This window comes from Lynx canadensis, chromosome E2 (genome assembly GCF_007474595.2).
Source record: "Lynx canadensis isolate LIC74 chromosome E2, mLynCan4.pri.v2, whole genome shotgun sequence".
In the NCBI taxonomy this organism is placed as follows: Eukaryota; Metazoa; Chordata; class Mammalia; order Carnivora; family Felidae; genus Lynx; species Lynx canadensis.
The window spans coordinates 54,336,270-54,348,452 of NC_044317.1; the positions used below are offsets into that span (position 1 = coordinate 54,336,270).

A 12,183-nucleotide genomic window follows, 5' to 3' on the forward strand; every position below is an offset into this window, starting at 1 on the left:
GTAGCACCGATGGCACTGAAGACTAAAAAATGCTCCTGCAGACCTACTAATAAAACAGCAGGCCCTGTGGGGGCACCTGGTTCCAGGCCCGTTCCAGTGCCCCTGCACTTAACCTCTCAGACCGGGAGGGGAGACGTCACTCTCTCCACCACGTGGCAAGCACTGGGTGGCCAAATCTGGGGGCTGCCTCCCCCTGGGCGGCCTGGGCCGAGACACCAATCCCCTCAAAGGCCATAACCCACGTGTCACACTGATGAGCATACCTACATCAGGTGGTCTGTGTGAACCCACCAGCACCACCAGTGGGGAGCCCGGGATGCAGGAGGTGATTACAGGTGGGAGGCGGGTGCTCATAGCAAGAAGCTACTCCTAGCCACCGGGACCCCAAACCTCCGCCCCCCAGGGGGAATAAGGTGCAAGCCCCTCGACCTTGGGCGGAGGGTGCAGAAAGGGCTGGGCAGGGTTGGACTGGGGTCAGCAGCCCTGTCTGCACAGCTTGGAAAAGCCGGAGAACCCCGTCCTTTATGTTGAGACCACCAACAGACCCATCCATAAGGGCACCTCAGAAGGTCTTCATGTATCCCTGGAGAGGAGGGCACTTTCTTGCTTACGTTGACTCAAAGAACTTGCAGGTTCTTTGTTAAGTGGCTCCAGCAGGATGACAGGAGCCCCGCCTTCAGCATACTGAGATGGCCTGTGGAAAGATGGGGGCTCCTCTGCGTGACCCCTGCCCTTGCCCCGAGAGGGTTCCGGATGCAATCTCACACCAGGACCACACCACAAACCCTGTCTGTTAGGACAGCCCAGACACAGCGACACGCACATTCAATGAGCGCCCTTGTGCCTAGTGCTGACCATCTGGGTGGTCTGTCCCCACGGAGCTGTGATTCTTGGCCCCAACGCTTTCAACCCAGGTGTGACAGACACGGCCCAGATGCCACACATCCAGCTGGAAAGCAGAGAGGACTGACTGCCCCCTCTCCAGGTGAGCCAGCAGCAAAAGTCCGCTTTAGAAGGCAGGCATTGCATGCGCACACGCACACGCACACACACTCAAGAGAAAATCATTCCAAGCCAGAAAGAAGCACCCGGAAAACCAAAGTGTTGTACATGCTTAAATTATTAGGTAAAAACATTGCATTTAAAAATAGCTTAAGAAAAAGGGTACAAACTTCAAGGTGCTTTCGAGTCGTGGGCTGTGCGGAGATCCCACTTGGCCTGTAGTGCTTTGGGGGCCGGTGGGGCAGGGTGGGGGTGCCCACCCACCATGCCAATGGGCCTGAAGTGTAACAGGCTGAAATGTAACGGGATGTGCCCCTGGGGATGGGGGCACAGGCACCCAAGGGCTACTGGCCGGCTCGCTTCCCTCCACCGCTCTGGCTGGTGACACCGAGAGGGTGCCGGGGGGCGAGGGCACCTCAAGCACTCAGAGAGGCCCGGGAGTCCGGAGAAGGGCAAAGGGACCAGCCCTCAGTCCCCCCTGGGGGTGCTCAGGAGGCATGGACTCTGTCTCTCCTGGAGCCCAGCACCACCCCACCCCGCAGAGTAGCAGCGGGGAGACCGTGCCCGGGGGGGCCTAGTCGTGGCGCACGGGTGCGGGCGGCTCCTCCCCACAGGCCTGGTCTGAGTAGGGGGGAGGCGGGGGCTGCTCGTCCCCCAGCACGCAGGCAGGGTGGCCGCGGCTGCGCTTGGCCTCCTTGATGTAGAGCTCCAGGAGGACCTTGGTGGGCTGCTTGTCCACCCTCTCCTTGGGGACGCCATGGCTCAGCAGCCAGCCCGTGAGGTCCTTGCGCGTCGGGTTGGGCCCCAACATGAGCTTGGCGCGGCCCGGCTGGCTCTGGCGCCACAGCAGGCCCACGTCGGCGATGGTCTGGATCTCCATCACCGCCTCCAGCACCGTCATGCCCTTGACCAGCAGGCTGACCAGCGAGAGCCGCAGCTCGGAGGGCGCGGCCGTCAGCAGGCGCCGCTGGAGGCCCTGCGTGAAGGGCACGTCCTCGGGCGCCGGCCAGGGCCCCTGCTCGGGCGCGGGGGGTGAGGGCGGCTCGCGGTAGATCCAGTCGAGCATGCCCAGCTCGCGCACCAGCTGGATGCCCTCCTCCATGGTGGTCCAGGGGCGGAAGGGGAGCTCGGTGGCCTCAAAGTGCAGGAAGGACTCCCAGCGCTGGCGCCAGGCCAGCAGCAGCCAGGTGAGCAGCGTCTGGCAGCCACCCCGCAGCGTCTTGCAGTGGTAGTTGAAGATGGCATCGCCGGTCAGGTCGCCCAGGAGCGCCAGCTCTCCAGAGTTCAGGGACAGGGCCGGGCCCCCCTGGTCATACACTCGCAGGATCCAGGTGATCATGAGCTCGTTGGGGTTCTGCTTGAAGCGCCGCGAGATGGCCAGGAGCTCGGTGTACGTGTAGTAACGGTCCCCCCGCCCCATCTGGGTGGGGGCCAGCGCTCGCTCGGCCATGACGATGGCTGTCCCCTGCCAAGGAGCAGCAGGAAGCCAGGAGGGGTGCTGCTGGGCAGGAGCTTCAGGGAAGGGGAGAGGCCGTCAGGTGGGAAAAGAGCCACACCCCCCAGCACCTCCCCCCCACCGGGACCCCTCAGATCCCCGGGTGTCAAAGGTCCCGGGGGGCACCATGTCCTCAGGGGAGGTCAGAGCCCAGTGCTAGACATCATGGGGGTCCCAAGCCAGCCCCTTCAGGAGCGCTGACAGGGTCGCTGCAATGTCTCCCGTGTCCTCCCCCTCACCGCCCCACACTTCATCCAGTGCTTAGCACGGGGCCCAGCTCTGGGCAACCACTCGGCATTTGCTTTTGTATTATTACCATAATCTACGTATTTCACGATAGATTTTATTGCTATGGTACGGCCAGTAAGGAGCCTCTTCTGTTCTTACCAAGGGCAGGGACAGCGGCGCCGTTTGACTCTGGAGGAACCACCTGCAGACAGGAAGGAGCCGGAGGGGAAGAGCTGGTCAGGAGGACACAGGCAACCACGGCCCCCAGCCCTCTGTCCCCAGAGTGGGGCCCCTCAGACCCCCTGGGTGTCAAAGGTCGCGGGGGGGGGGCACCATGTCCTCAAGGGAGGTCAGAGCCCAGTGCTGGACATCATGGGGGCCCTGGTGCCCTTGCCCTCCTCACTCAGGTCACAGAGCCACTTGGCTCCAGTCCTAAGGGGGAGGACAGACGAGAGCTCACCCAGGCAGGACAAATGACCACAATACCCGGCCACTGGGGTGCCAAGAAGCCCTGATCACGTGCCTTTTGATGCCCCTTGACCAAGCCTCACTGTGGCTTATCCTTGGCCGTCACCTTGTACGATCCGCCACAACTGACTTTGGCACCACCAACCCCCACCCCGCCCAGCTCAAAGCAGTGCCCCACTGAAGACACCCCCACACCTGCTCAGCCTGCACCCCAGGTCTGTCTTCCCTAGCTGCCTCCCAGAGCCTCCAGCTCTGCTCTCCCCTCACACGTCCCTCCACAAACGGCAACTTCCTACCCCATCTTCCCGGAAACGCCCTCTCCGCTGCAGCAAACATTCAGAGCTCCGCAGAGGACGCCTCAGGCGAAGAACACAGGCCCTCAGACTGAGCACCCCCCCCCAATCATGGAAAGGAGCTTCTCCCCCCAAAGTGCCAGCCAGCGAGAGCGGACACCCCTGAGCTCTCCCAGAGAACATGCCTGCATCCTACTGCACCACGGCCATCGTTCTGTCCACTCCCGACATCCAAGGACCAGGGACAAATCGCCCCAGACCAGAGAACACTGGCTTCTTTTCAGACAACAGGTCCCGTGCCCATTTTATGACTGGGCTCTTTGAAACATTTGTGCAACGTTCTCTAAACAATGGTTAGTGTGTAAAGTGGAGGGTAACTTTACTAACTGTATCAGTGTATCCATCCAAGGACGGCTGTCCAAGTTCAATCTACAAACCCCTCAGTGTGAACAGTGAGAAGTGCTGACAGCTTGTTTCTTTTCTTCTGCTGACTTTGAAAATCAGCTTTAATTGGTCCGTTTCCTTGAAACCCAGATACATGTTCAGTTTTTCCTGCCACAATCCGTGTATTCTCCATCTTGTCCGACCCTTACCTTTAGGTAGGAAGTATCACCACCACCCACCCCCAACCGTGCAGAGGATTCGGGCCCATATGCTGCTGGCTGTGCTGTGCCTGCTCTACGGATATAGAAACTGAGGCTCAGGAGACCAGCTCTCTGAGCCCATGAACAGCAGAGCTGGGATTTGGACCCGGCCCAATTCTGGCTGGATTTCCGCTGCTATAAATGAACAGGGATTTGCATGTAAATCTCCAGCACAAATGCTGGCACATAAATTAGGTCCCAGAGCTATCTGATGTGAAGTCATCCCAAATGAAGGTAAGGTTATTTTAGATGAGGGGGGGCGGGCGGAAGCAAGAGTTGTCACCGAGAGGGGATGTTAGTGGCCGGTCCCTCTGCTTGAAGACACATGTGCAACACAGGAAGGACTTGGTAAGGGTGGAGGAACAGTCTGGGAGGGTCCAGAGACCTCAAAACCAGGGCTCCTCAGATCCCCAGGTGTCAAAGGTCCTGTGGCGCACTGAATCCTCAGGGGTGATCAGAGCCCAGTGCCGGACATCACGGGAGCCCAGGTCCCCAAGGCCACTCACTTTCAGGAACAGAGAGGCCCAACTAACTGCACTTAGAGACTGGGAAGCACAAAATCCACCAGGAGGGTATCAAAGTCCACAATTCTTCCTGTGCAGACCCCAGGCGACCCCACCTCCCCAGTGTCACCGGTCCACAAGGGGACCGTCGTCAAACCCCCTACATGGAGAAAACCCAGTGTCTACCTCCCCTTGCCTAATTTTACAGACTTTTGGCACTGGCTACACCTGCTACTAACCCTTGACAGTGAAAGCTGCTAAGGTGCAAATCCCCTGAAGAACCTACCGGGGTGGCAGGAGGAGGGAGCTCTCCTAGGGGGAAAAAACCCCAACCCTAACATAGAAGCAGCACTCACGATGAGCAGAGACCCTTTTCTGCAACCATTTTGGAACAGACCAGAGGAAGACATTTTGGAGAGGGCTCAGGAACCACAGACACAAAGCACACAGGAGACCCCATTATTTCTGATGAAATTAAAAACGTGCTCTCAGAACACCAGGCAGAAATAAAGCAAGCATGGCAAAATGTTACACTTATATGTATTTCCCCGCACGTGTGAGGATTTTAACAAGTAAAAAAAAAAGGGATGAGAAAGGAATACATTGGAAAATGGCGAAAAGAGGGCGCGCCAGTGATGGAGGAAAAAAAAACAAATCCTTCCACTTGTGACAGGGCAACACTTGGGATGAAGTTCGACAGATTTTCAGGTGGCTGCCTGAAGTGAGAAACTCAGGGAGGATTTTTGCTGGGTCTTGGTGGGGACATAGAAAATCAGCTAGCTGCCCCGGGGCCGGGCTTCCTCGGCGATGGGGAAACGGATGTCCAAGACCTGAATTAAGGACCCATTAGCTCAGAAGTAACGTTTCCCGAAACTCGTGCATGGTGTGAATACAAAACTCTGGTATTTGGAGGGACCGTGTCCGAATGATTCCTGAGGCTAAAGGCCCCACTTGCTGTCTCCTAAGACCGCACCCATGTGGCTCTCAGAAACCCCGTAATTCATCTAGAGACTCCACACCCCCACTTACCTCTTGGTAAACCCTGAGATCCTGCCTCTACCTCCCCCATATCTTTATTGCAGGTTGCATAAAATGCCAGCCACGTGGAATGGAAAAAAACAGCGACTTCCTAAGGGAAGCTCATGTAGCCAGCACAGAAGTGGAAAACCTCAGCAAGAAAAACTCAGGGTCACACGCGCCCCCCCCCCCCCCCGCCCCCAAGAAAAACGGACAAAATGGCGGAATTCTGCGACGTGGGAAACAGAAATGGCGCAGCCCGGCTGCGGGGCCAAGGAGCGCTGGCCTTGAAAACCCTCATTCGCTCCGGGGGCAGGAGTCCTCCCCACCCCGAGGGCCCCTAAAGGGCCGCCAGCCTCTTCGGACGCCACTGCCCACCCCGCCAAGATCCCCAGGCTCGCCTCGGAGCGCGCGCTGGGGTCTCACAAGGGCCTGACCCCTTCCACGCGACGATGTGGCCGCCCCGCCGCAGCCCCGGGCACCTCACGACAGGAGCGACCCAGACCCCAACGCCCGGCCGCGCAGACAAAAAAAGAGCCATAAGACAAAGTCAGCTCACCCGACCCTCACTCTCTTCAAAGCGTGCGCGGGCGACCTCGCGTCCCGCTTTATAGTGCGCGCCGCTCGCAAGCCCCGCCACAAGCCCCTGCCCGGGCTCCGCCCCGAGGCGTCCAACACACGCGCCGGGGCCGGAAATCCAGCTTTGGTGCTTGGGGAAGCGAATAATGCCTGTTCCCTCCAAAAATCTTCCTAAACCGACGATACAGTGTTGTCCCTAGAGGCGGAGAAAAAAAAAACAGGGGAATATCAGGGCCCGTTGCCCTCTCATGAGCGTCAGGCAACTCTGAGGACAGCACCAAAGGCGGGCGGCAAAGGCGGGCGGCAAAGGGGAAGGACCCCGAGCCGGGACAGAGCCAGAAAGGGAGGCCCCTGGAATTGCCAGCGCGGCAGTGGCGCGAGCTTTGGCTGGAAGGGGCGGGGCCGACCCAGACTGAGTCCGCAGGCAGGAATGGGAGGCGGGGCCAGTGCGGAGATCGACGGGGGACGTTCTGGGGTAGCGGTAGCGTGGCGCAGAATGAGAGGCTCGTTCCGCGCAGCAAGAGGAGGGGTCGGTGCCTGGACGCCCGGGCGAAAGGCTGGGCTTCTGGATCTAAGGGAGGAGGAGGATGGGGGCCAGGACTCCTGGGCTGTGTGAGGGCCGGAAGTGCTCCCTCCACCCCCCAGTTTAGATGGTTTAAGACTGGGGGCTTGGGTTCTTGGTAGGGAGGGTTCAAGCTCTAAGGAGTGTCTTTCAGCTGACTTGATCGGAAACATTCTTTTCAGAGATAAAAAAGGAAACTCCTCTACTTCAAACCCACTCACCAGAGTCGCCACTGTCAACAGTGTGGTGTGGACTTTTTATTTTATGGCTGTATACGCACACATGTTACGGGTAGCGATTTTTTTTTTCATTCCAGTTTGTCCCCTAAATAGTCTCCCCCGGATCAGTACAGAGTGACCTCATTCCTTAAACAGGGGCCAAATATTCCCTTCTGTGAGTGGAACACACATTGTTTAGCTGGTCATTTGGGTTGTCTTCTTCCGGTGAGGAGACACCTCCCACGAAGCTTATAGTCTGATGTAAAAGGAACATATCCTTATATTAACAAAAGGAGACCTTTCTTCACTGGCTTTTGCCTCACCCAGAGTAAAAAGCAAAGTCTTCACTGTGGCCCACAAGGCCCCGAGGGACCTAGCCCCTGTTCCCCCTCTGTCCCTGTCTCCCTCTCCCTTGCTCAGGGTACACTAGTAATTGGCTTCCCTAATCTTCCTGGAACCTGCCAAAGACGTTTGTACCTCAGAACTTTTGCTGTTCCCTCTGCCGGGAATCCTTTCCCCCAACCTATCCCCATGGCTCTCCTCTCTTCAATCATGTCTCTGCTCAGATATTACCTTGACATAGAGCCCCTGCCCCTTCCCAGACCCATCTCTATTCCCCTCCTTTGTTTTTCCTCATGGCACTTATCCCTAACATATCTGTTTTGCCTCCCTGCGGAAATGTGAAGCCATAAAAACAAGGATGTGTGTCTAGTTTGATCACTGCTATGGATCCAGTCTCTGGCATATAGTTGCAGCTTATTTTCATTAAAGGTGAACAAATTTGAGAGCCTTTTGTGGGAGAGAAGCGGATTATTTTAGCAACCCTTAAAGAGCACAAACTAGGTGTTATGTTAAACTCTAAATTGAAGTACTATCATTACCCCCATTTTACAGATGAGGAAACTGAGACCCGGATGGGTCAATGCCTGGACACAGGTCACGGAGCTAGTAGGTGGCAGAGCCTAGACTCAACCCTTCCAGCTTAACCACTGTGTGAAAGGGAGGTAGAGGGGACCCCCCAGGTCAAGGGCCTGTAGGGGGACCCAGGTAGTGAGATAAATTTGTACTTGAGTTTCAACCGTGCCCTGTTCAACAAATGACTCTGATAGCAAAAATATGCTACATGGAACAGCCTTAAAAATGGATGCATAGATAGACAGATACACAGATAGACGATTTTTAAAAAGAACAGCCCTGTGTTGGAGGAGTTTGGTGAGAAGAAAGAGGAAGTGATGACAGGGGCTGCTGGTAAGGGCAGGAGGTGAGGTGTGGGTGCAGGGAGAATTTACCTCAGGAGGGGCACATTATTGGGGGTCTGGGAAGTAAAAGATGAAGCCCTAAGGGCTTGGAGAGAATCAGCTATTCAACGAATATTGATTGACACCATTTGTATGTATGCCAGGAACGATTGGCACAGCCTCTTTGTTGACCTTGTGCCTTGCGTCTCTTTCCTCTGAATCGCTTCCCTCACCTGTCCCTCTACCCCAGAGGGCCCAAGGGATGGCCCCCATGAGAGTTGGCATTTCCACAGAACACTTAGAAGGTACTGAGCTAAGAGAATATTCTGGGCAAAACGTACAGATTATTTAAATTATTAATCTGAGTGGGGGGATTAAGAGGGGACCGAAAAGGGCAAGACTCTCAGTGGGGGTGGGGGACTAGAGAGTAGGGTTGTCAAGTGCTTGGCAGGGAGCTGTGGGAGCAGGCCAGCGGTGGGGTCATTCCTGTGTCCTGGAGCGCCATCAAGTCCAGATGGCCTGGAGCGCCAGGATGGACCAGAAGTTCATGTAGTTCAGATAGGAAAGGAAACCTGAAGAAGGAAGAGAGCAGAGGGGGTGAGGTGCAGCATTCATAGCCTACTCCAGATCCTGATTCTTTTCCCGAGCCCAATCACACCCCTACCCTGTCCCCAATCCATTTCCCAACCCAAACCCAACCCCATCCCCTCATCCAGCCCTATGCCCAACCCCACCCTCCTCTCCCACCTCAATCCCAGCTTGTCCAGCCCTGTCCACAACCCATCCTCATCCCAAACTCTGTCCCACTCAGTCCCTATCCATATCCCTGAAGACCCATGCCCAAGCCCAACCCCAGCCCAGCCCAGACCACTCATCAGGAAGAGAAAGATGCCGGTCCACGCCAGGTAGAAGCTGAGCCCCAGAGTGTAGGTCATGCCTTCCTGCAGGTACTCATGGGCCTGCATCAGGTAGAACAGGATGCCCAGTATCATGCTGGCCCCTGCATGAGTACAGGTGTTAGGAAGCTGGGCATCAGGTGTGCGCAGACCCCTGCCCATAGTTGTATGGCTGCCTGGCTCTTGCTCAATATTCTCCCAGTTCCTTTTGCCTCCCTGTACCTCTGTGCGCAGGCAGGAAAACAGGCTCTTGATAATGTCATGGTAGAGCACGTTGGGACCATTGGGTTGTGTCTAAAACCATAGGCTTTGCGGCCAACCAGAACAGAGCTCTTGTCCTGCCTCTCCCTCCCACCTTAGGGTTAACTACTCCGTCTCTCTGAGCCTCACTTCCTTCATATGTAAAATGGGCATAATCATAGGACTCATCTCCTTGGGCTGTCATGAGGAGTTGTTGAGATTGGCACAATTCCTGGCACACAGTGAGCCCACAAGAATTGAGATGATGATGATGATTATTATTGTATTGGGTCTTTAATTTTGGGCTTCTGAAGAAGTAGACTAGGAACCCACTCATTCTGCATATTTCAACCTAAAAAAAATTCAGGTAGTGAAGACCTGGGTCATTTTTTCTTTATGTTGTTGAAAAATAATATAAGAGGTGTTTCTCATTTAATTAAAAAGACTGAGCAGATTTTTTTTTGTAGAAAAATGTCTTATATTAAATGACATAAAACTGAGGTGTTTTCTACCCTTTGTACCTTATATGTAAACAATTGGGAAGAGCTACCAGACAAATTGGATAAATACTATTTGCAAACAAGGAAATAGGAAGTTGAATGTTTCCTACTCTTGACTTTGCTATCATTGTCCAAAAATGTTTTCCTGATAAAACTAAAAGCTGTGGTCAACCATTACAAATGATAGGAACGTAATATCCTTCATTTCCAAATTAATGTGCCAACCCAGCTCCTTTTCTAAAAAGTGTGATTTGGCAATGCAAATTGAAAACTAGACTAATTCTAATCAGTTAGAATTAGCATATCAATTTTGAGACATTTGGGTCAAGTGGAAGGATTATCATGGTAAGGAATTGTGCAAGGTTAAATAGCTCCATCAGGTGCCAACCTTTTCTAATCCAATCCTCACTACATCTCCACGTGATAGGAAATTTCACCCCCACCCTACAGAAAGCTGTAGGCTCAGAAAGATTAAGTAACTTGAACAAAATCACAGAGCCGGGGCAGGGGGCAGGGGGTGGGGGGGAGAAAGGATTTGGGCTGGGTCAGAACTGGAAATGGGTATTGGGTAGAGGTTGAAGTTTGAGTGGTGAGGACAGAGGGTGCGGTGGGGGACGGGTTTTGGTTGAGTTTGAAAGTGAGGTTCACAGGTGATAGAGTTGGGTTGGATTCGGAATGAGTGCTGAGATTTGGAAAGGGGTTGGGGATGGTAGTGGGGATGGTTTGGAGATGGGAAAGAGATACAATGGGAATGGGGGGTGGGGATGTGGAGAGGTGGCAGGTGACCTGGAGGCTGGTATTGGGGCTGGAGATGAGGTTGTGTTGTTGGAAGTTCATATTTTTTATTGGGATTGATCAGAGATTTGGAGGGAGATAGAACTGGGATGGGCAATGTATGTGAGGATGAGGATGGTGTTGGAATGTGGTGGGGAGGGGGTTGGATATCATCATGGGCACTGGGCAAGGTACTCCTCGCCTTGGTTCCTGAGGGATAAATCTCTCTGCCATGCCTGTCAGGATGCTGATGATGACGTTGGAGAAGTCCAGCACAGATAAGTTGGAGCTGGTGAAGAAGACGATGTTTATGAGCATGATGCAGAGGCAGAAGCCGGCAATACTGGAAAGGATGAGAAAGGCCCAGGCAAAGTCCAACAAGTCTGGGGAAGGAAGAAAAGCAGAACACCAAGAGGCCCTCCGACTGAGCATGGGGGACAGGGTCCCCCATGAGGCTAGGAGTATTCCTGAACCCTCTCCCTTGCAAATTTTTCTTTCTCATTTTAAGAAAATTGAAATTGGGCTGTAGAGAAGGGATATTAAGGCAGATGCCTTTAGCATTGAGGGCACACCTCTGGGTCAGTGAGAACAGTGTCTTGGGCAGTGAGAAGAGGGGTGGGAATTGAGGAACCAGTTCTGTGTGATGAGGAAAGATTCCTTGGGGTGAAAAAGTCTCAGGATAATGTGTAAGATCCTAGGGTTAAGAGGACTGTGGGGATGGGTATTATGTAATTGAAGGTGAGCATAGGGCAATGGGGATGATCCTGGGGCAATGAGGACCATCTGGAGGAAGGGATGACTATCCGGGGGTAGTGAGAACTATCCCAGAGAAGGGAAGACTAACCCTGGGCAGTGAAGACCATCCTAGAGAGGGCAGAGAAGGGTCCCTGGGACAAAGAAGAGAGATGAGTCCCAGGAAGGGTGAGTATAGGGCAGGCCTTACAAGCATTCTGGTCGTACTCATGAAGGCAGGAGATGTCAGGGCACTGCACAAAGAAGATGGTGTTGATGGGGATGGTCGAGGGGCCATCAGGATCCCCAGGGGGTGTCAATGGAACCTGGAAGTGGATCCAGGGCTGGCCCAGGGTGATGAGACCGATGATCACCATGCCAGCCAGGCTCAGTGCCAGGCTCACCTGACGGCTGATCTTCTTGGCTCCATGCAGCAGCCGCCAGCCCATGGGCAGCTGTGAATAGCTGCATTTACTCCTTCTCTGACACCTGTAGCAGATCGCCCACCACCAGTGTCAGCACTGAGTCCAGCCACCCAGCCCAGCCACCCCAGTCCAACTGCCAGACCAGACCATGACCCACCCAGTGTAGCCTTCAGACTATCTTCTCTACGTCCATTCTCCCTGGCCTGTATCCTTCAGGTCCTGCCTCTAGATGTTTAGCCTCTAGGCTCCCTTGCCTCCAGATCTAACTTCCAGACCCTGCCACCCCCAAGTTCAGTTCCTAGGTTGAGTTACAGGTCCAGCCTTTATGGTATGCCCTACCCAGGGTCAGCCTCACTTGGGTCCAACCTC

At 54.6% G+C, this 12,183-nt stretch overlaps 2 protein-coding genes and 3 non-coding genes across 5 annotated transcripts; all 5 read right to left on the minus strand.

The window, feature by feature from the left end:
• Positions 1-1,102: 1,102 nt before the first annotated feature.
• On the minus strand, positions 1,103-6,269 carry CE2H19orf48 (chromosome E2 C19orf48 homolog). The gene is made up of 3 exons (XM_030299371.1): positions 6,210-6,269; positions 2,885-2,927; positions 1,103-2,514 (listed from the first exon to the last, which is right to left on the minus strand). Exon 3 carries the CDS (start codon positions 2,450-2,452, stop codon positions 1,577-1,579), a length of 876 nt encoding a protein of 291 aa, XP_030155231.1. The 5' UTR covers positions 2,453-2,514; positions 2,885-2,927; positions 6,210-6,269; the 3' UTR covers positions 1,103-1,576.
• LOC115503587 lies at positions 2,582-2,672 on the minus strand. The gene has a single exon (XR_003965426.1). It is a non-coding gene; the product is annotated as a small nucleolar RNA SNORD88 (small nucleolar RNA).
• On the minus strand, positions 3,012-3,107 carry LOC115503589. Its single transcript, XR_003965428.1, has one exon. It is a non-coding gene; the product is annotated as a small nucleolar RNA SNORD88 (small nucleolar RNA).
• LOC115503588 lies at positions 4,526-4,616 on the minus strand. Its single transcript, XR_003965427.1, has one exon. It is a non-coding gene; the product is annotated as a small nucleolar RNA SNORD88 (small nucleolar RNA).
• A 2,482-nt stretch (positions 6,270-8,751) lies between the features above and the next one.
• On the minus strand, positions 8,752-11,838 carry LOC115502169 (outer dense fiber protein 4-like). The gene is made up of 4 exons (XM_030297360.1): positions 11,601-11,838; positions 10,894-11,040; positions 9,116-9,247; positions 8,752-8,819 (listed from the first exon to the last, which is right to left on the minus strand). The coding sequence occupies exons 1-4, from the start codon at positions 11,836-11,838 to the stop codon at positions 8,752-8,754; spliced, it is 585 nt and encodes a 194-aa protein (XP_030153220.1).
• Positions 11,839-12,183: the final 345 nt, after the last annotated feature.